General features: G+C 39.8%; 1 protein-coding gene across 6 annotated transcripts in view; it reads left to right on the top strand.

Moving 5' to 3' along the window:
- GARRE1 (granule associated Rac and RHOG effector 1) overlaps positions 1-21,991 on the top strand; it is a 77,393-nt gene that overhangs the window by 7,992 nt on the left and 47,410 nt on the right. For 2 of the 6 annotated variants that reach the window (XM_038529421.1, XM_038529420.1), the window contains exons 2-3: positions 10,861-10,915; positions 20,039-21,330. In XM_038529421.1, the coding sequence (XP_038385349.1) occupies positions 20,836-21,330 (495 nt within the window). In that variant the 5' untranslated portion in view covers positions 10,861-10,915; positions 20,039-20,835. Of the gene's footprint in view, positions 1-1,464; positions 1,826-10,860; positions 10,916-20,038; positions 21,331-21,991 lie in introns of those variants that run through there. The other 4 variants (XM_038529419.1, XM_038529422.1, XM_038529423.1 and 1 more) reach the window with 3 other exon arrangements.

Below are 21,991 nucleotides of genomic sequence, written 5' to 3'. Positions count from 1 at the left end.
GGAAAAATGGGCAACCTCACCTTGACTCTGACTTGCTGTTCTTTCTGAGAGATGGGAAGGCTTGCTGGCTGTGCAGAATTGAAGTGTGTGTTCCCAGCCTGGAGGCAGGGGCTGCTGTAATTATACATTGATCAGATTTTTCAAGGGTGCCTTAAATTTTCAGAAATGGTCCCGAATCTGAAGTGCATTTATCTAAAATTTATGATTCCTCTCCATAGTAAGAAATAATTTCTAGATTATAGTTTGATGTACCCATTTGTATATAAACTTATTGATAAATATTTGTTTTCCCTAGTCGAGGTTAATTTTGGACAGGTTCACAGTGCAAATGGTTAAGAATGAGTAGTGCTACTAAGTTTTTTTAAATAACTTTCTAATTGATACATTAGTTTTCATTAGTTGAACTTGCTTTCATGTTTGGAAACTTTTTGGATAACAAAGTTTAAAACTAGGCTCAAACAGAGCTGAGTGGATCAAGGCCTTTTCGTGCCATAAGATACTAACAAAAATAAACTAGCATTTTTTAATAGAGTCAGATTTTTTGGAATGCTTTAACCATTTGGGTTTGAAAAAAATTACATCAATGCTTGTAACTTTAAAAAAATTATTTTCTTCAGTCAACTACAGTTAAAAAAAAAAAAAAGATTTACTTTAAGTCATACTCCTTGATTTATACCCAAATTTCCATCAGTGGCACAATTTGCAGTTGTGAATGTTTTCTTCGTGCTCTGTTGTATTGGATGCAAAAATTTTAGCTTATCAATAAAAACCTGGTTTTAGCTGAGCAAACTTTTTCAGAAATTTCAGAGCCAACTTTATCCTTTGGAGATTTGTGGTTATTTGTACATAAACCTTTTCTTGGCGAAGCTTTGACAACTGCCCCCTGCTTTTCCTTTTGAAGATTTCTGTTTTAATAGTTTTTTTGGCTCAGAGTGTTCCTCTAATAAAATTATTTCAGAAGTTCTAATACTTATTTTGTTTTAAAGGCAACAGGTTTTGAGTTACTCTTTTGGTTTGATAAGATTAAACACAAGTCTTAGAACACCATGGGTTATTAACAGATAGCTAGATCTGCCCTCAGCAGGACCAGTAATAGATTCCCCCCCTCTCCCCACTAAATGTTCACCATTTTTCTTGGTATGAAACTGAATATATGGTGGTTACCATCCATTTCATTTACTTTTCTACTTATTTATGTGCTGTTTAGAAAATAAACTACCCTTTGATCTTCCTCTTTCTCCACCCCCAAAATACCCTCAATTTAAACAAAATTGCCCATCATCTGTACGACTGTTTATGCCTTTTTTTTTAACCTGTGTTACTTTGAAATTAAATTTCAACTCTGTTGACCTCATGGTTAGAAAATTTTTTTCTTCTGCCTAAATTATCACTTGTTTGTAGATTACTAAATAAAAAAGCTTTTTAGATCTATTAATGATATCTTGCTTTGTTATTATAGAGGGATGTCCTGTTTTGTGGTGATGAATGTTACCGACCAAGTGTCAAGACAAGAGGTCAGATGTCATCATGTGGGGGCAGTTTGTTCCCCCATTAGACCAGAAGCTCCTTGACAGCAGGTCCTGATTCCCCTTCTCTGCATCCTGTGTGCCTCTAACATTCAGAGCATTCAGGACCACTTGGCGGGGTTGACCATGTTGCTGGAGGATGGGTATAAAAAATATCTTCATTTTAATTTTGGTAGATTCAAATGTTGATCAGAGTTCTTATTTGGTAGGGTTGTTTTTTTTTTCCTATGTACTTGAATTTTCAGGGCTCAATTTAGGATAAATGGGTTTCAGATTTCATCAGCTGATCAGTTTACTTGGTAAGTTTTTGTTTTATATTAATAGCAGTTTTAGTAATCATTTCTTGAACTAATAATAATAATCTTGGCCTTCTTAAAACTTTTCACTGAGATTTTTTACTCAGAACTTTAATGTTTCTGGAGTTTTTGCGTGATTCTTTAAATTAACGTGCTTAGTATTAATTCCTTGGCTGTATAATAGGCTAGTGTTCAGTTTTGCACATATTTTTCTTTGGGACAGTCTCTGGGCACAGAAATAATCTGGGCTTGGTGGACCCAGAACTGTCACTTCCTTTCCTCTGGCTTTGGCTTTCCATGTCTGCCTTTCCATTTTGATGTTTTAATGATACCCTCCCTGCTCAGTGATTTGTGTTCAGGAAGCTAGGCAGTGATTACTTTTGTTTCTGCTTTGTGAACTTCCTCCCCCACTTCCTATTTTTACCGAGCAACTACAGGAAATGAGGCAGCTCCTGGCTGGCTGCTGCTAAGCACTGATTTTAGGTGGCAGAGAACAAGGCCTGAGCCATTTAAAACATTTTCCACCTTAGTCTTTTCACTATGTCCTTCCTGTAGGAATCATTGGAACATGATTTTGTGATTGGATTGAGATGATGACATGTCCTCTGCACCCTTCATGGGGTGGGGTGCTCAGTTGGAGGGCAGCGTTTTTTGTGAAGTAGGTGAGAAGTTTTTTCCATTGTAATAGTAGGAGTGGGACATTGTAGCCTGGAGGCCCAGCTGCTGTCATGGGTGAATGGCTTGGTAGAAGCAAAGGGTGGTTTGAAGGGACCTGTTCTAAGTAAGGCTGGAAAGGTGGACTCTGGTCCTCCCTAGGTGGGAGCCTTGGCTGGCAGTCTTGGAGTGGACTGAAGGACCAGTCTGTTCCCTGAGATCTTTGTGGGGGTTTTTTTTGTGTGTGTGTTTGTTTGTTTTTTAAGATTTTATTTATTTATTCATGAGAGACACACACACACAGAGGCAGAGACACAGGCAGAGGGAGAAGCAGACTCCATGCAGGGAGCCCGACATGGGACTCGATCCCAGGTCTCCAGAATCACACCCTGAGCTTCATGAAGGCAGGGGCTCAACCGCTGAGCCACCCAGGGATCTCCTCTCTGAGATCTTTGAAGAGGGCATCAGCCTTTGTGGTGCTCTCCTTCCTCTGAAGTCATGGCATTTGTCTTCTAAATCACTATTTAGCATTTACTCACTTCTTTTCCCATGGTAACTCTTGTTGTGTTGTGGACTTTTGGTAGCTTCGTTTATGGGAGAAGTTTGTATTATCTTCTCAGAAAGAAGTAACTCTTTATACAGTAGGTTACTTGGATATGGAGGACGGTCAAAGCATTTGTTGAGCAGAGTTTCTCAATAGTGGCACTACTGACATCTTGGGTTGGACAATTCTTTGCCTTTGTATGAACAAAGGAGCTGTCCTGTGCATCGTAGGATAGTTAGCAGTTGTGACAACCAAAATGTGTTACCAGACATTGTCATATGTCCCCTGAGTCGAATGTTTATGTATGTGTGTGTGAAACATCCTCTTCTCCACCTGTTGAGAACCATTGTGTTAAAGGATTGAAAGCTGACTTCTTCTAATTTTGTAAAATGGGATAAAAAAGAATGTCTGGGTCCTTGGAATTGGAGCCATTTGTTAGTTTCTATTCCAGTATTTGACAGTCTCATACATTTTTGGTTTGCCACTTAGATTTTGCTATTGTCTATCAGCCAGCTTTGAGGTGTATCTTCCCTTCTGTGTGCTTCCATCGAAACAGCTAGGGCCTGAGCATCTGACAGCCTGGCTTCTGGTCCTCATAGAAACCATTCTCTCTCAGTCTTTTTTTTTTTTTTTCCATTCTCTCTCAGTCTTGATCTTGCTTGCTCCGGAAGGCTAGTTCCTGGGAAGCTGAACACTGGGGGTATAAAGGAGAAAATGAGAGGCATCTAGAGTGTAACAGTAGCTCACATTCATGGAGCAGTTGCTGTAGACCAGGTAAGCAGAATTAAAGGATAGAAAGCCAAAGAAACAAGACCAGGGCCTCTGGGTCATTTTAGGTTTAGGCTCTGGGTGCCTTTAGCCACAACAGTAAGTACAGTAGAAGGAGCAGAAAATGGAAGGGTGACTAGATAAAGTTTGAAGGACCTGAGGAGATGTTTCATGAGTCTAGTCCTGGGAGGGAGAGGTCTTGACCAAAGAGTTGAATTTGGGTGTCATCAGTAATAGATACAGGTATGATCTCCTAAAGAGAGATCACTTTACTTTTCGTTACTTCAGCTTAACTTCCTGTCAGTTCCAAGAAGACTACAGCTTTAAGCCATCTCCTCTCTAAGAGTGATAAGCAGAATGCCAAGGTCTAGATATTTGACAGAGGTGGATTAGCACAGTGGAGAGCCCAGCCTCTGGCAGCAGATTACCAGGGCCCAAACCCAGTTCATTTGGTGACTACTACCTTAGCCATGTGGCAAGAACTTGAAAAACTCCCTTAACTGCTTTAGAAGATTTACCTACCTCACAGGGTCATTGTGAGAATTAAATTAGATAATACACGTGAAATGCATAGCACAGAGCCTGGCACCAAGTACCCATTTGGTTAATGTCAGCTATTTATTTTAGGGTTCTAGCAAGGATTAACTAAGCTTATGTATCTAAAGTTTAGTTTAATGCTTGACAGGTTGTCGGCCCTTAATGAATAGTCTGTTTTATTGAGGAGTACTTGCATTAACATAGCATGTCATCTGTAGCTTTTTTTTTTTTTTTTTTTTTAAATAGAGGCTTATTTCTAACACTTAACTACTGCTTCTGTGGATGGCTTCTGTGGATGGCAACCGACTGCCTGAATGCTGTAAAAAAAACACCATTCAACAAATACTAAGGATGAAGTCATTCAACAAATACCTGTTGAATGTTTACAGTGTGCTTAGCACTCTGGACTATCTTGAATGGGCCTCAGTGATCCCGTGGGTTGGATGTGGCAGGAAAGCATGGAAACTAGTGGTGTGATTCGCTTGTTACAATACAGCAAAAGAGAATGTGAAGACGGGGCTAAAAACAGAGTGTTACAGCAGCACACAGAGGGTCTTCTAGCTCACTTTTTGCCATGGTGGCTTCCCAGAGGAGGTGATCTAGGTTAGATTCCAGGAGGAGTGAGAATAAACCAGGAGAGCTTTCCAGGCAGAGGGAACTGAGCATGTAGACAATGAGTGGGAAGATGGCCACAGCAAAAACTGGGCAGTGGTGGGCACAGGGGTGGAGGAAGACAGTTGGGAAGGGTAGTGGAGAGCCACACAGATGTTAAACAGGAGAGTAGATGATTAGATTGGCTCTAGAACAATCACACAGCAACCAGAAGGGAGCAGTCCAGGAGTTTGGGAGGTTACTCAGTAGGCTCCTCTGTAATTCAAGAGGAAAGAAGGTCTGAACTTTGGATTGGCAGTGAACATAGAGAGAAGGAAAAAGACTTGAGAGATATCAAGGGAGCAGGAGGGTTCCTGAATGATTAAGTGGCTGTAAAGGAGGGTGAGGAGTAGAGGATAACTACCAGTCTTCTGGTGTACAGGTGGATGGTACAGGTGGATCAAGGGTTGGTCATTCTCCCAGTCACCAACATGGGAAAGGAACCTCGGGAAGGTTGGTGATGGACCCTTGACTCAGGGACCTGTCCAGTAGGCAGTTGAATATTTGGGATGTGTAGCACAGAAGAAAGATCTGGGCTAGAGATGGATTTAGGGATCCTCCTAGGGAGAACATGTTGATCATAGAAACAGACAAAGCACAGCATAGAGCTCTGGCTAACCATAGTGCTTCAGGTCAGAGGAAGGGTGGTTCACAGAGGCAACTGAGAATGGCCAGAGGGGCAGGAGTAGAGCTAGGAGGACAAGCATCTTCCCTTACAGAATTGCCCCCACTCTCTTTTTAGTTTGATAACATATAAGGGGAGCCAAAAAGTAGAGTCCTAGGGCTAAGAGAACAAAGAACTAAATCTTTCAGACATTTTCTCTTGCCTGGATAGATATTTTACATTCATGAATGTTGAGAATAAAATTCTTCAAAGCATTTTTCTGGAGTGTATTTCTAAATATGGCTTGTGTCATTCTGAACTGACAAAAAACATGGAAACGGTTGGGCTTTGAACTTCACAGACAATAACTTCACTAATCTCCCTAAAGAATTTCCTGTGACGTCTCCATATTATCAAGGGTAGATTTAGATTTACATTGTTGCAGACTGGAGGGAGAAAAAAAAATTTTTTTTTTTCCTGAAGAGGGAATTGTTTATGGAGTAGTTCATCTTTATATTTTTTGAACAGCTTTATTGAGATATAACTCATATATCATACAATTCACCCATGTAAAGTATATGATTCAGTGATTTATAGTGTATTCAGAATCCTACAGACAACACCACAATCAATTTTAGAACATTTTTCTCACTCCAGAAAGAAACCCTGAACCTGTTAGCAGTCATTCCCCATTCTTCTCAGCCACCCCTGCCCTAGGTAACAATCTAGTTTCGATTTCAGTGGATTTTTCTATCCTGGATGATTAATATTAATGGAATCATATTTAGTATGTGGCCTTTTGTGTCTGGCTTCTTTCATGCAGCACAGTGTTTTCAAGGCTCATGCATGTTGTAGCAGGGACTGGTGCTTCCTTCCTTTTTTATGGCTGAATAATATTCCATTGCATGGCTCTACCGCATCTTGTTTATTCATTCATCAGCTGGTAGACATTTAAGTTGTTTACACTTTCTTACAATTATGAATAGTAAACCTCATATACAGGTCTTTTGTAGACATGTCTTACGTTTCTTTCACATACATAGGTGTGGAATTGCTTGGTTATATGGTAATTCTATTGTTCTGCTGACTTTTCCCGAGTCTCTACATCCTTTTACATTCCCATAGGCAGTTTCTCCATATCATCCCCAGCATTTGGTATTGTCTTTTTTATTAAAGCCATCCCAGTGGTTGTGAAGTGGGATCTTGTGGTTTTAACTTGCACTTCCCTGATAGCTAATGATGTAGAGCATCTTTTCGTGTACTTATTGGCCATTTGTATATCATTTTTGAAAAGTTCATCTTCTTTTGGTCATTAATTTTGGCAAGGTAAATTAAGTTGCAAAACCCAAAACTGAAAGAACAGGTGAGTATATTTGACTAGAGAAATGAGGTATGTGTGTGCACGTGCGTGCATGCAGGTAGTGAAAGTTTCTATAAACAGATGTAAAAGATAAAGGAGAGGCTCCCCCGGAGAAATAGCCAGCTCTCCACCCACCTATAGTCTTCACTCTCCACCTGAGCTTGACAAGCAGGGTGCTCGATTACCTAGCTGTGACTTTGGAAGTAGAGACCATGATCTCTGCCTTCTTAAGTCCACAGGTATTGCCACCATGTTGAACCATGTATCAGAATGTCTTTTCTTTTTATGTTTAAGAATATACCATTTTGTGGTTGTACCACATTTTGTTTATCCATTCATCCATGGTTGGAAATTTGTCTTATTTTTACCTTCTGGCTATTATGAATAATGCTGCTATGAACATTAGTATACAAATATCTGTTTAAGTTTTGCTTTCACTTCTTTTGTGTATATACCGAGAAGTAAAATTGTTAGATCGTATGATAATTATATATTAAATTTTTTGAAGCACTGTCATACTGTTTTCTATAGCGACAGTACCATTTTATATTCCCACCAGTGATGCCCAGAGTTCCAGTTTTTCCACATTCTTGCCAACATGTTATTTTCTGTATTTTTTTTTCTTTTTATAATAGCCATCCTAATGGATTTATAATGGTATCTCATTGTGGGTTTGATATGCAGTTCTGTGATGATCAGTGATGTTGAGCATCTTTCCATGTATTTATTGGCCATTTGTCTATTTCTTTCTTTCTTTCTTTTTTAAAGATTTTATTTATTTATTCATGAGAGACACAGAGAGAGGGGGGGCAGAGGAAAAGCAGGCTCCCTGCAAGGAGCCCGATGTGGGACTCGATTCTGGATCCCGGGTTTACACCCTGAGCTGAAGGCAGACGCTCAACTGCTGAGCCACTCAGGCATCCCCATTTGTCTATTTCTTCAGAAAAATATCTATTCAAGTCCTTTGCCCACTTTAAAATTGGATTGTTTGAAAAAAATGGATTGTTTGTTTTTTTGTTTTTGAGTTGTATATAGTTCTTTATATATTCTGGATATTAATCCCTTTTCAGAGGTACAATTACACGTATCTTCTCCCATTGTGTGCATTGCCTTTTTACTCTATTGATAGTGTCCTTTGATGAACAAAAGTTTTAAAACTTTTGAACTGAAGTCCAGTTTGTCTGTTTTTTCTTTCATTGTCTGTGCTTTGGTGTTTTATCCAGAAAACTATTGCCAAGTCCAAACTCATTAATTTTTAAAAAGATTTTATTTATTTATTTGAGAGAGAAAAAGAGAGAGTACAAGTAGGGGAAGGAGCAGAAGAAGAGAATATCCAAGCGGACTCTCACCCAGTGTGGAGCCTGATGTAGATCTCCATCCCACAACCTATGAGATCAGGACCTGAGCTGAAACCAAGAGTTGGATGCTTAACCAACTGAGCCACCCAAACTTGTTATTATATTTTTATATATTTAATGAATTTCGCTTCAAGGGAGGTTTTTTTTGTTTTTATTTTTTATTTTTACTTTTTTTGCGGATTGTTTTGTTTTTGGGTGGTGGTTTTTTGTTGTTTTTTTTTTTTTTGTTTTTAGATTTTATTTATTTATTCATGAGAAGCAGAGAGAGAGAGAGAGAGACAGAGACAGAGAGAGGCAGAGACACAGGCAGAGGGAGAAGCAGGCTCCATGCAGGGAGCCTGATGTGGGACTCGATCCCGGGACTCCAGGATCACGCCCTGGTCTGAACGAAGGCAGGCACTAAACTGCTGAGCCACCCAGGGATCCCCTGTTCTTTTTTGTTTTTGTTTATGTTTTTTGTATGTTTACATTGTCTCATTGGTCATTAATACAACTTATTCTTCAGGTTGACTCAGAGTTCTTTTGACACCAGCCAGATTAGGATCCCCTTGCTTTCTGGCTTGATAAAAATTCCTGGCTTATCTTTTTTGTTTCTGAATCAGCCATTTCTAAAAAGAGGTCTGATTTTTGATGGAAAATAGTATTAGGGGCATTCATTACAACTGGGCTGTGATTCCTTCTAGGTCTTCTCAGTAAAGTAAATAAGTACAAAGAAATAAGGTAAATCATGATTTCAGACTAATATTTCAAATTCAAATGAATGGTTAAAGGATTTTTATTTCTTTGATTTTATATTTGTGTCTGTTCTCCTTTATCAACAGTAACACCAGAGAGGTACAGTAAAAACAGTTTAAACTTCAAATAAGAGACCAAAAAAAAAAAACCCAAAACTTCAAACTTCAAATAATCCTTTTCTGTGTGATTATATGCCAGTTTGATAAATAGTTTAGGGTTTTTTTTTTTTTTTAAGGGATTGTTTTCTTTTTGCTTTACTTTTGTTTTTTAATTGTATCCGATATTTTACTTGGTTCTAAAGACAAAACTAGAAAGCAAGGTAGATTGAGAGAATTATAGTTTCCTTCCAGGCTTTTGTTCTTTTCGATAGCACATAGGTAACATTTCTATTGATGCTTGATTTATTCTTCCATTGCTTATTTTAAAACATATAAGCTGGGATCCCTGGGTGGCGCAGCGGTTTGGCGCCTGCCTTTGGCCCAGGCCGCGATCCCGGAGACCCGGGATCGAATCCCACGTCGGGTTCCCAGTGCATGGAGCCTGCTTCTCCCTCTGCCTGTGTCTCTGCCTCTCTCTCTCTCTCTCTGTGACTATCATAAATAAATAAAAATTAAAAAAAAAACATATAAGCAAATGTGTGCACCCTACTCCATTCTTATTCTATTTTTTCCTTCTTTTTTAACTTAGCAATCATATTTCTTATTTCCAAGAATTCTTTCTTGATTTCTGCTTCCTTTATGGTTTGCTTGCTTTTGTTTTAAGGATGTATTATCTTATATCTCTCTGAGGATACCAGTTCAAATTTTTTTTCAAGGACCCGAAATATATGTTTCTTTTGGAGTCTGATCTGCTTTTCATCTTAGTTGTCCTTTATTGCCCTTTGGGGTTTTTCCTGGCTGTCTGGTGATCCTTATCAGTGAAGAAGTGGGTTGATAATACAGATAATTGAGAAGAGGTTCTTGTTTTTCCAGCAGTCCCTTTGCCTGGTAGGAGTTGGCTGAGTGAGTTACCAGGAGTGAGAAGTGTGGAGGAGATCAGGTTGATGAACCTATCTCCCCCATTCCTGATTTCTGTACCTGCTGACTCAAAGCTGGGCGTTTATCCAGCTCCTCCAGGAAAAAGGGCTCTGCCTCTCTGCCTGCCTTTGGCTCTGCATGTCCTGGGAAATGTCCAGCTCTGCTGTGGTCTGTCGTGTCATACGTTCCCTCTGCTTTCTCTTCGTCTTCTAGAAAGTAAGCAGCATTTTTTTTTTTTTTTTTTTTTTTTTTTTTAGTAAGCAGCATTTAAAGAGACTATATCCCTCAGCCCTTCTCGTTACTGTTTTGTTGTGATTCCCTTGTGAATGTCTTTAGTGTTCTGTCATTAGGATTTGGGGCCAGTGGGAAGGTAAGTATATGCGCCTATTTATTTAGCCTGTCATCTTGAAATGAAGCTACTTTGTGCCATACTATTACGGACAACAGGACTGCTTTTCATTCCCATTTTCTCTGCTGGCTTAATGACTGAAATGGATTTAAAATTGTTCTCTGTGTTCACAAATCATAGCTATCACATCACTGAAACAAGTGATGCCTCCTACCTAGAATACATAGATTTCTACTCAGTTCAGGAATTGGCTGACTCTGCAGGACCTGTGCCTATACTTTTTTTCCAGACAAGCAGAGCTAACAAGGCTTGCTTACTTTCACTTACTGTGTGGGAATGATAATAACAAGATCATCAAACATTCACTGCTCAGTATGTGGCAGATATTATTCTACCTACTTTATGTGTATAAACTCAATGAACTCAATAACAGTAGTTACTGTTATTATCCCTATTTTACAGACAATGAAACTGAGGCACAGAGAGGTTAAAGAACTTGCCCAAGGTCACGTAGCTGGTAAGTGACAGAGCCAGGATCCTACCCAGTTAGTCGGCCCTCAAGGTCACTCTCTTATCCACTGTACTCTGTAAAGGGAAGCTCTTTAGATATTCTTAGGCTGACCAAACCACTTTTTATATCTTGTCAGCTAGGAATATAAGAAAACCCTTTTATACTTAATCTTTGTCTAGTTTCAAGCATGTTCTTTGTTACCATGTGAAATCGAAATTACTAACGATTTCTATTGCAGAAAGGAATGTTTTAAATGACATAATCATGTCTGAGTTCAGTTTTAATCTATTTAGAATTTTAGCAAACTACTGTGGTGTTGAAAAAATGTGACTTATGTCCTAAAACGTCCTTTTCAGCTATGTGTTTGTGACTCTCAGGAAGCATTATAGCTTCCTGTGACTCTCAAGAAGCATAAAGCATTAAAGAATAAAGTACTTAAATTTTACAAGTCTTGGCTACAGCTAACTTCTGAGGTCTTCACAATATATATTGATTCCGCAATGCATATGAATAATGGATTCATAAATGATGAATATTTTCCCAGTGAAAACTCTTACTGAGAAAATACAGAAATTTCCTTAAATGGATTGAACATATTTTAGCCCTTCAGGCAGATAAATATGGGGGAAAGCTTTAGGAAAACATTAAGCATTAAGAAGAATTTTATGTTTAAAAAAAGAAGTAATGAAAGGGATAAATTCAGGTGCTTCTGTGCATGTTTCTGTGCATTTTAAACTTTTTATTATGGATATGTTCAGTCATACCCAACAATAGAGCAAATGATATGATAGATCTCGTATATCCATCATCCAGCTTCCAGCAGTGTTTTGTCAGGAGAAATGATCACTGCCATGAAGACAACTCCTTAAATGGATGTCACCACATTTTCTGTGTATTATTTCATGGCAAAATCCCATTCGAAAATGATAGAACTTGAATGGTATTTCAATCCCATGATATTTCCTTGACTTCAACACAGTATCTAGTTTTATTACACCAAAGATCAGCACAGGAACAAACAGATCTGTTAAGAATAAGTAAAAATCATTTTTCATCTTCTTAAGGGGTTTGTGTGTTCTCTCTGCCTGGAGAAGAACCCCACTTGACCATGGCACTTAAGTGGTCTTGTTAAAGCACTTATGATACATACAGGTTTTCACTGAAGCCTGGGGAGTATGGAGGGCAGGTGGTTCTTCATCTGAGGCTTCAATTTCAAAACTGAATGGAAACTTCAGTGTTTTGGGTATGTCTTTGATCAAGAGTGTTTTTTCATCAATATTTCAAAAGAATCTATTACCCTGCCCTCCCCACTACCTGCCACTCCCCAACTCTGCATGCGTACTCAACCATGTCCTGGAGCAGCCTGTGGGAGAACCTCCTGGCTTGTGAAAAGCAACTGCGCAGACTGCATTACCAAACAGCCCTCTTGTGTGGAATCAGAATTGCCATCACTACCCGATCAGAACTATCAACATGCAGCGAGACTGGGCTGTCAACCAATGGCTGACACTAATGCTTACCCGATATTCCATAAGGGCCCCTACATTTCCCAGCCTCTCTTGGAGTTGCATTGGTACCATGTGACTAATTCTGGTCAAAGGGTCATGAGGTGAAGTGATGTGTGTCGCATCCAGCCGGAAGCAGTCAAGAGTAGGTATGAGTTTCTTGTTTTGTACTCAGGTGACTGGGAAACAAGTTCCAGTCATGTCATAACAAGTTGAAGACAGGCTGCCAGACCCACACTGAACTGCATGCAAAAGAGAGAGAAGTCTGTTAGGTTAGGCCACTTGATTCAGGATTTGTTGCAGCAACATCACTTAACCTATCTGCCAGTCTGAGTAGTTGAGCGCAGAACATTTACGTGTGTGTTTGGAGTTCTGGGAGTCGAGATGCCCAGGTCTGACCCTGGCACTCTGTGGTCTAGAGCTGGGCATTCAGTGTCCTGGGACCATCCCCCTCATCTGTGAATTGAAGGGGCCTTTTTGGCACTGACATTACTAGATTTTGGTTAGCAGCACTTAAATACAAATTTCTAAGGAAGTGGGAACAGGAGACTAAGGGTGGCATTAAAGGTGTCCCTGGGAGACTTGTTCTTTATTATGTACCTTCTGCTGGCAAATAAGTTACATAAGGAGAAAATGGCAATGAAAGATGAAACTTTTTTTTAAAGGCAGCTTTATTGAGATACAGTTCATATACCATATGTATTTTAGTATATTCAGAGGTACGCAGCCATCCCCAGTATCTAACTTCAGAACTCTCTCATTACCCCAAAAAAGAAAGCCTGTATGTGTTAGCAGTGACACCCCATTCTACAGATCTCCTTTCTGTCTCTGGATTTGCATGTTCTAGAAATTCTATATCACTGGAATCATAAAATATGTGACTTCCTGTGTCTGGCTTCTTAGCACAATGTTTTCAAGGTTCATCCCTTTTAGTTTGTATCAATACTTCATCCCTTTACATGTATATAACATATACATATATAGTAGCTGTACACCGTCTGTTCACCAGTGGATAGACATTTGTATTGTTTGTGTTTTTTGACTAAGAATAATGCTGCTATGAACATTTATGTACAGGTTTTTGTATGGACATCTATTTTTTTCATTTCTCTTTAGTATGTACCTAGGAGTGGAATTGCCAGATCATTTGGTAACACTATATTTAACATTTTGAGGAACTGCCAAACTGTTTTTTTGAAGTGCTATCCCATTTTACAGTCCTTTGAGCAGTGTATGAGGGTCCCAGTTTCTCCACATCCTTACCAACCCTTGTTCTTATCTTTTTGTTTGAAGTGATTATTTTTTTTTTTTTTTTTTTTTTTTTTAAAAGGAAATTTCTATTTCTTTTTTTAATTTTTATTTATTTATGATAGTCACAGAGAGAGAGAGAGAGAGAGAGAGGCAGAGACACAGGCAGAGGGAGAAGCAGGCTCCATGCACCGGGAGCCTGACGTGGGATTCGATCCCGGGTCTCCAGGATCGCGCCCTGGGCCAAAGGCAGGCGCCAAACCACTGCGCCACCCAGGGATCCCTGAAGTGATTATTTTTGATGAAGCAGCTATATGCAAACCAAACAGTGAAGAGATTTGAATATATATTTTAGCTTGTTAAGTGATTCCTTAAGCAGTTATAATATCCGTTGGCGTGTGTATAAAAATTTCACTGTGACCATAGCACTAAAATAAAAAGTTTAATGACCAACATAATCCCCCAACTTGTTTACCTTTTAGAAAAATTATTTTTATTAAAAAAAAAATATGGTCCTTAATCTGAAACTACTATAACACTGTATGTTAATTATACTTGAATTAAAAAATAAATTAAAATAATACATTCCTAAAGGGAAGAAAAAGGAGCAAATGATTCACCAGTTGTAATTATTCTCCTAAAGCATCAATTTGTCTTTTTAAACTATACACTTGGGATCCCTGGGTGGCGCAGCGGTTTGAGGGGCTGTTTTAAACAGTGAAATTGCCAACAAAAAGCAAAAAAACCAAAAACAAAACAAAAAAAGTGACACTAGATAAACTGTGGAAAGGACACTGTATTTATAATCTGAGAGTTGAAATAAGAAGACAGAGCATCACTTTGTTTGACCTGAGCTAGGGGCATGGACATTGGGCACTTCAAAAATTTTTACCACTCTGCGCATGTCCAAAAATGACCACAAGAGCTTTACAAGTATTGAATTTGTGTTACAAATAAAGTTTAGCCAGTAAGCCAGTCCACAAGAAAATGTGTTTGTTAGATAAGCTTCATTCAGGCGTGAGGTATGGTGCTGTTGGCTGTGAGTTCAATGTTAATGAATTAGCAATATATATTAAATAAGATATTTTTGAAGAGAAACATACATAAAACAAGGTTATGTATTGATTGCTTGATGGAAGTGTTATGACCAGAAGCTCATAGGGATTTAACTCTGTATGTCTTCTAAGAATACTGACTCGTTATTTGTGAATTATAGTTTGTGTGGTGACCTTCTATAACATAACTGCTATAAATAATGAGGTCAGCTGTACGTGATAAATTGCTTTCCTGCTGGTATCAAGATTCTCTGTCTTTGGCTTTAGGCAATTTGATTATAATTTGAGTTTATCCTACTTGGAGTTTTGTTGAGCTTCATGGTTGTATAGATTCATATTTTTAATCAAATAGGAGAAGTTCTTGACCATTATTTCTTCACATATTCTTCTGTGCCTTTTTCTCCTCCTTATGGGAATCCCATTTTATGCCTGATTATGTCGCCCAGGTCTCTGAGGCTCTTTTCTTTTTTCTTCATTCTTTGTGCTCCTCACACTGAATGATCTCAATTTACATTCAGGTTTGCTCACTCCTGCTCAAATCTGCTGTTGACCACTTAGTGTATTTTTTATATCAGTTATATTTTTCAAGTCCAGAATTTCTCTTTGGTTCTATATTTTTAAATAAAATTCTTAGGGCACGTGAGTGGCTCAGTTGGTTAAGCATCTGCCTTCCACTCAGGTCATGATTTCAGGGTCCTGGGATTGAGTCCCACATCAGACTCCCTGCTCAGTGGAGAGTCTGCTTGTCCCTTGTCCCTCTCCCTCCACCCCTTCCCCACTGCTCATTCTCTCTCTCTCTCTCTCTCTCTCTCTCTCTCTAACAAATAAATTAATTAATTTTTTATCTTTTGTTAGTATTCTGTATTAGCTGAGACACCACTATCATACTTTCCTGTGGTTCTTTACATGTTACATGTTTCCATTTGTTCTTTCAACATATTTTTACAATAGCTGACTTTAAGTCTTTGTCTAGTAAGTCCAACTCCCAGAATTGTTTCTATCGTTTGTTTTCCTGTGTATGGGCCATACTTTCTTGTTTCTTTGAATGTCTTGTAAATTTTACTTGAAAACTAAGCATTTTAAATGATACAACAGAGGAACTCTGGAAAGCAGATTTTCTCCCTTCTCCAAGTGAGTTCCATGTCAGTTCAAACAGAGAAGTAGCATCTTCCAGGGAATCTATCTGGTCAAATAATGATAATTCCCTGGGAATGAAACTGAAGGAGTTCTAGCCGAGTTCTGCTCCCTCTGGTAGCTGCCTGCTTTCTGGTTTTCACTGCAAATACTGCTGTTAGTTTGTAAGGCTATAGCAGAGCTAGAAAACTGGGAATGGAACTAGGTCAAATTAAAATGCTGGAAAGCTCACTGTTCTTACCCAAATGCAGCTGTTTTTCTTGAATAAACATTCCCCAATTTGTTGCAAGCTGCTAATTTCCAGAGTTTGGAAAAAGTTGATTCTGACCATTTTTACCAGTTGTCTTATTGTTTTTATAGAGAAGAAAATTTTTAGAGGTCCTTACTCTGCCATTTTTTATGACATCATTCTCCCTGCCCCCCCTTTCCTTTTAGATTTTTATTTTCATGAATCTGTTACACTCTCTCTCTCTCTCTCTCTCTTTCTCTCTTTTTTTAAGATTTTATTTATTCATGAGAGACACAGGCAGAGGGAGAAGCAGGCTCCATGCAGGGAGCCCAATGTGGGACTCGATCCCGGGACTCCAGGATCATGCCCTGGGCCAAAGGCAGGCAGTAAACTGCTGAGCCACCCAGGGATCCCCTGTTGCTCTCTTCTTAATAGTGAAATTTCAGTTTGGATTAGGTCTGAATCTTAGAGTTTGCGAAAGCTTTTCATTTAAGACTTACTCACTTGCCCCAAGTTAGGCATATAAGCACATACATTTCAGAGTAGTGCAGTGCACATATTCTTGGCCCCACTGGTTTATTGTAAAGCAGTAAGACTGGCCATTTGGTAATGTCTGTGTTGCTCCCTCTTAGCCCCCAGGCCCACCCCCAGTGCCTGTCCATTTGGAGTGACAGTTTCCCTACCCAAGCTTCCTTCCATTCTGTGCTAGTTAACTCTTTGTTCCTTTAATTTTTTACTGAAGAATAACATAGGAAAGTGCACAAGTCAGTGCTTGATTTTATTACCTCCAAGTAAACATTCAGGTCATCGCCACCCTGGTGAGTCAATAGCTACCCACAATGATGCTGATCTGCCCACTAACTAGTGGGTAATTTTTCAAATGTAGCATATTAGGCCTTTGTTCATCTATTCTAAGTAGGTATTTTTGGAAGCCAGTAGTATATATGTTTTCCTATTTCTCTTTTTTCATTGATACATAATACACATGCTATAAAATTTACCATTTGGGGGCATCTGAGTGACTCAGTTGGTTAAGTGTCTCCCTTGGCTCAGGTCATGATTCTAGGGTCCCGAGGTCAAGTCCCACATCTGGCTCCCTGCTCAGCAGAAAGTGTGCTTCTCGCTCTCCCTCTGCCCCCCTCCCCCCAGCTTGCACACACACCCTCTCTCAAATAGATAAATAAAATATTTTTTTTTAGATAAATAAAATATTTTTTAAATGTTTTATCATTTCAAGTGTGAAATTCAGTGGGTTTCAGTGTATTAACAAAACTGTATGAGCATCACTACCATCTAGTTCCAGAACATCCTTATCACCCCTCAAAGAAACTCTGTGTTAATTAGCAGTCATTCCCCATTCCCTTCTTCTCAACTTCTGGCAAGCATTAATCTGCTTTTATCTGTTTTTGTGGATTTGCTTTATCTGAATGTTTCATGTCAGTGGAATCTTACATTTTATGGCCTTCTGTGTCTGGCTTCTTTCATCTACTGTATATTTTCAAGGTTCATGCACAGTATAGCATTAAGCAGTACTTCATTCCTTTTTATGGCTGAATAATATTGTATGACTATACCATATTTTGTTTATCCATTTATCAGTTGATAGACATTTGGGTTGTTTACTTTTTGGCTATTTTGCATAATATTACTATGGACAAGTTTTTCATTTATGATTTTATGTAGTTGTCATGTGCAAGTTTTTATATCAACTTATGTTTTCAATTTTCTTAGGCATATACTTAGGAGTAGGAATTTTGGGATCATATGGCAATTCTCTTTTAACATTTTGAGCAGCTGCCAAACTGCTTTTCACAGTGGCTACATCATTTCACATTCCTGCCAGCAATGTATGAGAGTTCCAGTTTCTCCACGTTTGTTGCCCACACTTTGTTTTGTTTTGTTTTTATTGTAGCCATCCTAGCATGTGTGGAGTGGTTTTGATTTGTATTTTCTTGATGACCATCCATGTTGCACATCTTTTTATTTGCTAACTGGCCAGTTGTATATCTTTGGAGAAATGTCTATTCAAATCCTTTGCCCTCTTTTTTTTTTTTTTTTTAAGATTTTATTTATTTATTCGTGGCACATAGAGAGAGAGAGAGAGGCAGAGACAAAGGCAGAGGGAGAAGCAGGCTCCATGCATGCAGGGAGCCCAATGTGGGACTCGATCCCGGGTCTCCAGGATTACACCCTAAGCCAAAGGTGGCACTAAACCACTGAGCCACTGGGGCTGCCCCCCTTTGCCCTCTTTTTTTTTTTTTTTTAATTTTTAAATAGTTCTTTTTTTTTTTTTTTTTATGATAGTCATACAGAGAGAGAGAGAGAGAGAGAGAGGCAGAGACACAGGCAGAGGGAGAAGCAGGCTCCATGCACTGGGAGCCTGACGTGGGATTCGATCCCGGGTCTCCAGGATCGCGCCCTGGGCCAAAGGCAGGCGCCAAACCACTGCGCCACCCAGGGATCCCTTTTTTTTTAATTTTTATTTATTTATGATAGTAACAGAGAGAGAGAGAGAGAGGCAGAGACATAGGCAGAGGGAGAAACAGGCTCCATGCTCCGGGAGCCCGATGTGGGATTTGATCCCGGGTCTCCAGGATCGCGCCCTGGGCCAAAGGCAGGTGCCAAACCGCTGCGCCACCCAGGGATCCCCCTTTGCCCTCTTTTAATTAGGTTCTTTTTCAAAATATTTATTTATTTATTTGTTTGTTTATTTATTTATTTATTTATTTATGAGGGAGAGAGAGTGCAAGGGGCAGGGATAGAGAGAGAAGAGAATCTCAGGCAGACTCCTGCTGAGTATGGAACCTGCGTGGGGCTCAATCCCATGACCATGAGATCTGACCTGAGCCAAAGGCAGATGCCAAACTAACTGAGCCACCCTGACACCCCAAAACATTTTTAATTTTGATGAAGTTCAGCTTACCTACTTTTTTTTGTTGGTGGTAGATAATGGAAAGAAAGAAAACCTAGTTATCAATAAGTAGGCCAAACTATATTTAGTGATCATGTGGTTTGAAGTTTAATTTAGAACAAATATAACACTCAGTAAAATAGAACTCTTGTTATGTTTGGGAGAACAAATAGTTCAGACAAATGTGAACCCCGATGTTAGCTATGTGAGAAGAATCCCACTACTCCACTGTTGAAGGTATCAGAAACTAAAGCCAGAGATATCCAGATGTTGCTATTGGAACCAATCCAGAGCCAGGGGTTCTATAGGAGCTACCCCAGGGGGTAAGACCTAGCACACCCTGCCAAGCTTCTCTTTGAACATCCAGAGGGGAGCTGGGTAGGGTGAGAAGAATCCTGTCTACAGACCTCTCTTCAGCCACTCACTACTCCAGGCTCTGTCTGTGCACTGCACTTTGGCCCATCTGGGAATCCTGAGTAGACCCCAAGCCATGCTGCTTCCAGGCCTTGTTGTGGTGGTGGTCCCTTGACCTGGTGAGCCCCACATATCCCTTTTGGGCTTGTCAAAACCTGTCCTACGCTCAAGGTTTAGGTCAAAGGAACATTTCCTTTATTATCGCCTTCCTGATTTCTCCCTCTCTTTTCCAGTCTCCCTTAAAGTTTTGGGAGTGCTGTAGTTGTTGACACCCCTCCCCATGATCTGGGTACTCTCCTGATCCTCTTGCAGATTTATGAACTCTTTGAGGAAGAATCAAGGGTATGTCAAACACAAACACAAGTCCAGGCCCCATTAACCTCAGCTGTGGAGTGGTTGGTGTGGAATCAAACTATTTGCCCTATTGTACTATTTGTACAACATGAGGAATTTTCTAGTAGTCGTCATGTTGTAGTTGAACTCTCAGTGTCGCACCTGCTTTGGTAAGGTTATATATGATTTCCTATTCACTTAAACCCACCTTTATGTATTGTAGCATTTCAGGAGTTAATGTTTCGGAATTACTCATCGTCCTGTAACTTTCCTAACTTTATCTTATTTTCCCCCTCACAGGAAATGACTTAGAGGCCTTACAAATACATCTGTGCATTCTTGCTTCAGACTTTACAATTGAGGGCCAACCCAGTCTGGAAGCACCTCTTATTACTGTTACAAGGAAACTGCTACCTCAGCAAACAGAAGGGAAGGAGGAGAAGACTTGTAATAACAAATGCCATTTTTAAAAAAAACACTTGTTTTCAGAAAATATTAAAGGAAATTTGGAAATTTTTCCCATTGAGAAGAAGCTTTGCAGGTGAATGGATTTGGCAGGCGGGCTCTGTCAAAATTCTGAAGCGGTTTGCTCTTCCTTCCTAAGGACTTAGTGTGAAGTAACTGTACTGCTTTTTAAATTGCTGTTGATCAGCTTGTGGGTTTTTGGGTTCTAATTTTTCTGGTATATTGAAGATACATTATATTACATTATATTACATTTTTTAAAGTTAAGTTATTTTTCTGCCATTGTAAATACAAGTATCAAAATATTCTTGCAAAGCAATTATAGGTAAACATTTTTCTCGGCAAGCATATCTTTTTATTAAGAGAGTGGAATGCTAACAGTTCTTATACAGCATTTTGGACACACTTGTATTTTTTGTCAGCAGTCCTGTCTACACTGAAAATACTAATTATACATACTTGTTCTCACATCTACGTTGGATCACATGGTCACCTGCCTCCTGGAAATGCCTTTTTCAAAACTTAGATTTGCAGAACTCCGCTATTTTTATACCTAGCTACAGCTTGGGGGAAAAAAAAAGGAATCAGAACCCTGCCCTCTGCTCAGTCACTGGGACAGTTCTCCCTCCCGCATGTATTGCTGCAGTGCCCAGGACAGTAAAATGGACTACAAGCGGCGCTTCCTGCTTGGCGGGTCCAAGCAGAAAGTGCAGCAGCACCAGCAGTACCCGATGCCTGAGCTGGGCCGAGCACTGAGTGCTCCCCTGGCGTCGACGGCCACCGCTGCCCCTCTGGGCAGCCTGACTGCTGCAGGCAGCTGCCACCATGCCATGCCCCACTCCACTCCCATCGCTGACATCCAGCAGGGCATCTCCAAGTACCTGGATGCCCTCAACGTCTTCTGCCGTGCCAGTACCTTCCTCACAGATCTCTTCAGCACTGTGTTCAGGAACTCTCACTACTCCAAGGCCGCCATGCAGCTTAAAGATGTACAGGAGCATGTCATGGAAGCAGCTAGTCGGCTGACTTCCGCCATAAAGCCCGAGATCGCCAAGATGCTGATGGAACTTAGTGCTGGGGCCGCAAACTTTACAGATCAGAAGGAATTCAGCCTCCAGGACATTGAGGTAGAGTATCTTCTGTGTCGTACTTGGGTGGGAAAATGTGTTCCAGGGGTAAGTGAGAATGTCCCATTAGTGTTTCCCAAATTATCACAATGGTGATCGTCATCTTCTTTCTGTTGATACCTTGTCCTTGTAAAAAAATTTGCACATGCCAGGTTCTGAATTGCTTTCATTTCCAATTAAGTAGGTTAATAGACTGTGAAACAAACAAATCAGCCTGTATTTTATGTTCTTTAAATTTTGAAGTTGAAACTTAATTTCCAGGGATCCCTGGGTGGCGCAGTGGTTTAGCGCCTGCCTTTGGCCCAGGGCGCGATCCTGGAGACCCGGGATCGAGTCCCACGTCAGTCTCCCGGTGCATGGAGCCTGCTTCTCCCTCTGCCTATGTCTCTGCCTCTCTCTCTCTCTGTGTGACTATCATAAATAAATAAAAAAAATTTAAAAAAAAAAAAAAAAAAAAAAAAAAGAAACTTAATTTCCAAATAACATCCTGTTAAAAGTACCTAGTCGGGGCTGAAATTTCTAAATTTCTAAATTTAATTTTTTTAAATTTTTATTTATTTATGATAGTCACAGAGAGAGAGAGAGAGGCAGAGACATAGGCAGAGGGAGAAGCAGGCTCCATGCACCGGGAGCCCGACGTGGGATTCGATCCCGGGTCTCC

The sequence above is a fragment of the Canis lupus genome, chromosome 1 (assembly GCF_011100685.1).
Source record: "Canis lupus familiaris isolate Mischka breed German Shepherd chromosome 1, alternate assembly UU_Cfam_GSD_1.0, whole genome shotgun sequence".
Taxonomy (NCBI): domain Eukaryota; kingdom Metazoa; phylum Chordata; class Mammalia; order Carnivora; family Canidae; genus Canis; species Canis lupus.
Note: the sequence above shows the minus strand (reverse complement) of the source record. Positions and strands in the feature narration are given on the sequence as shown.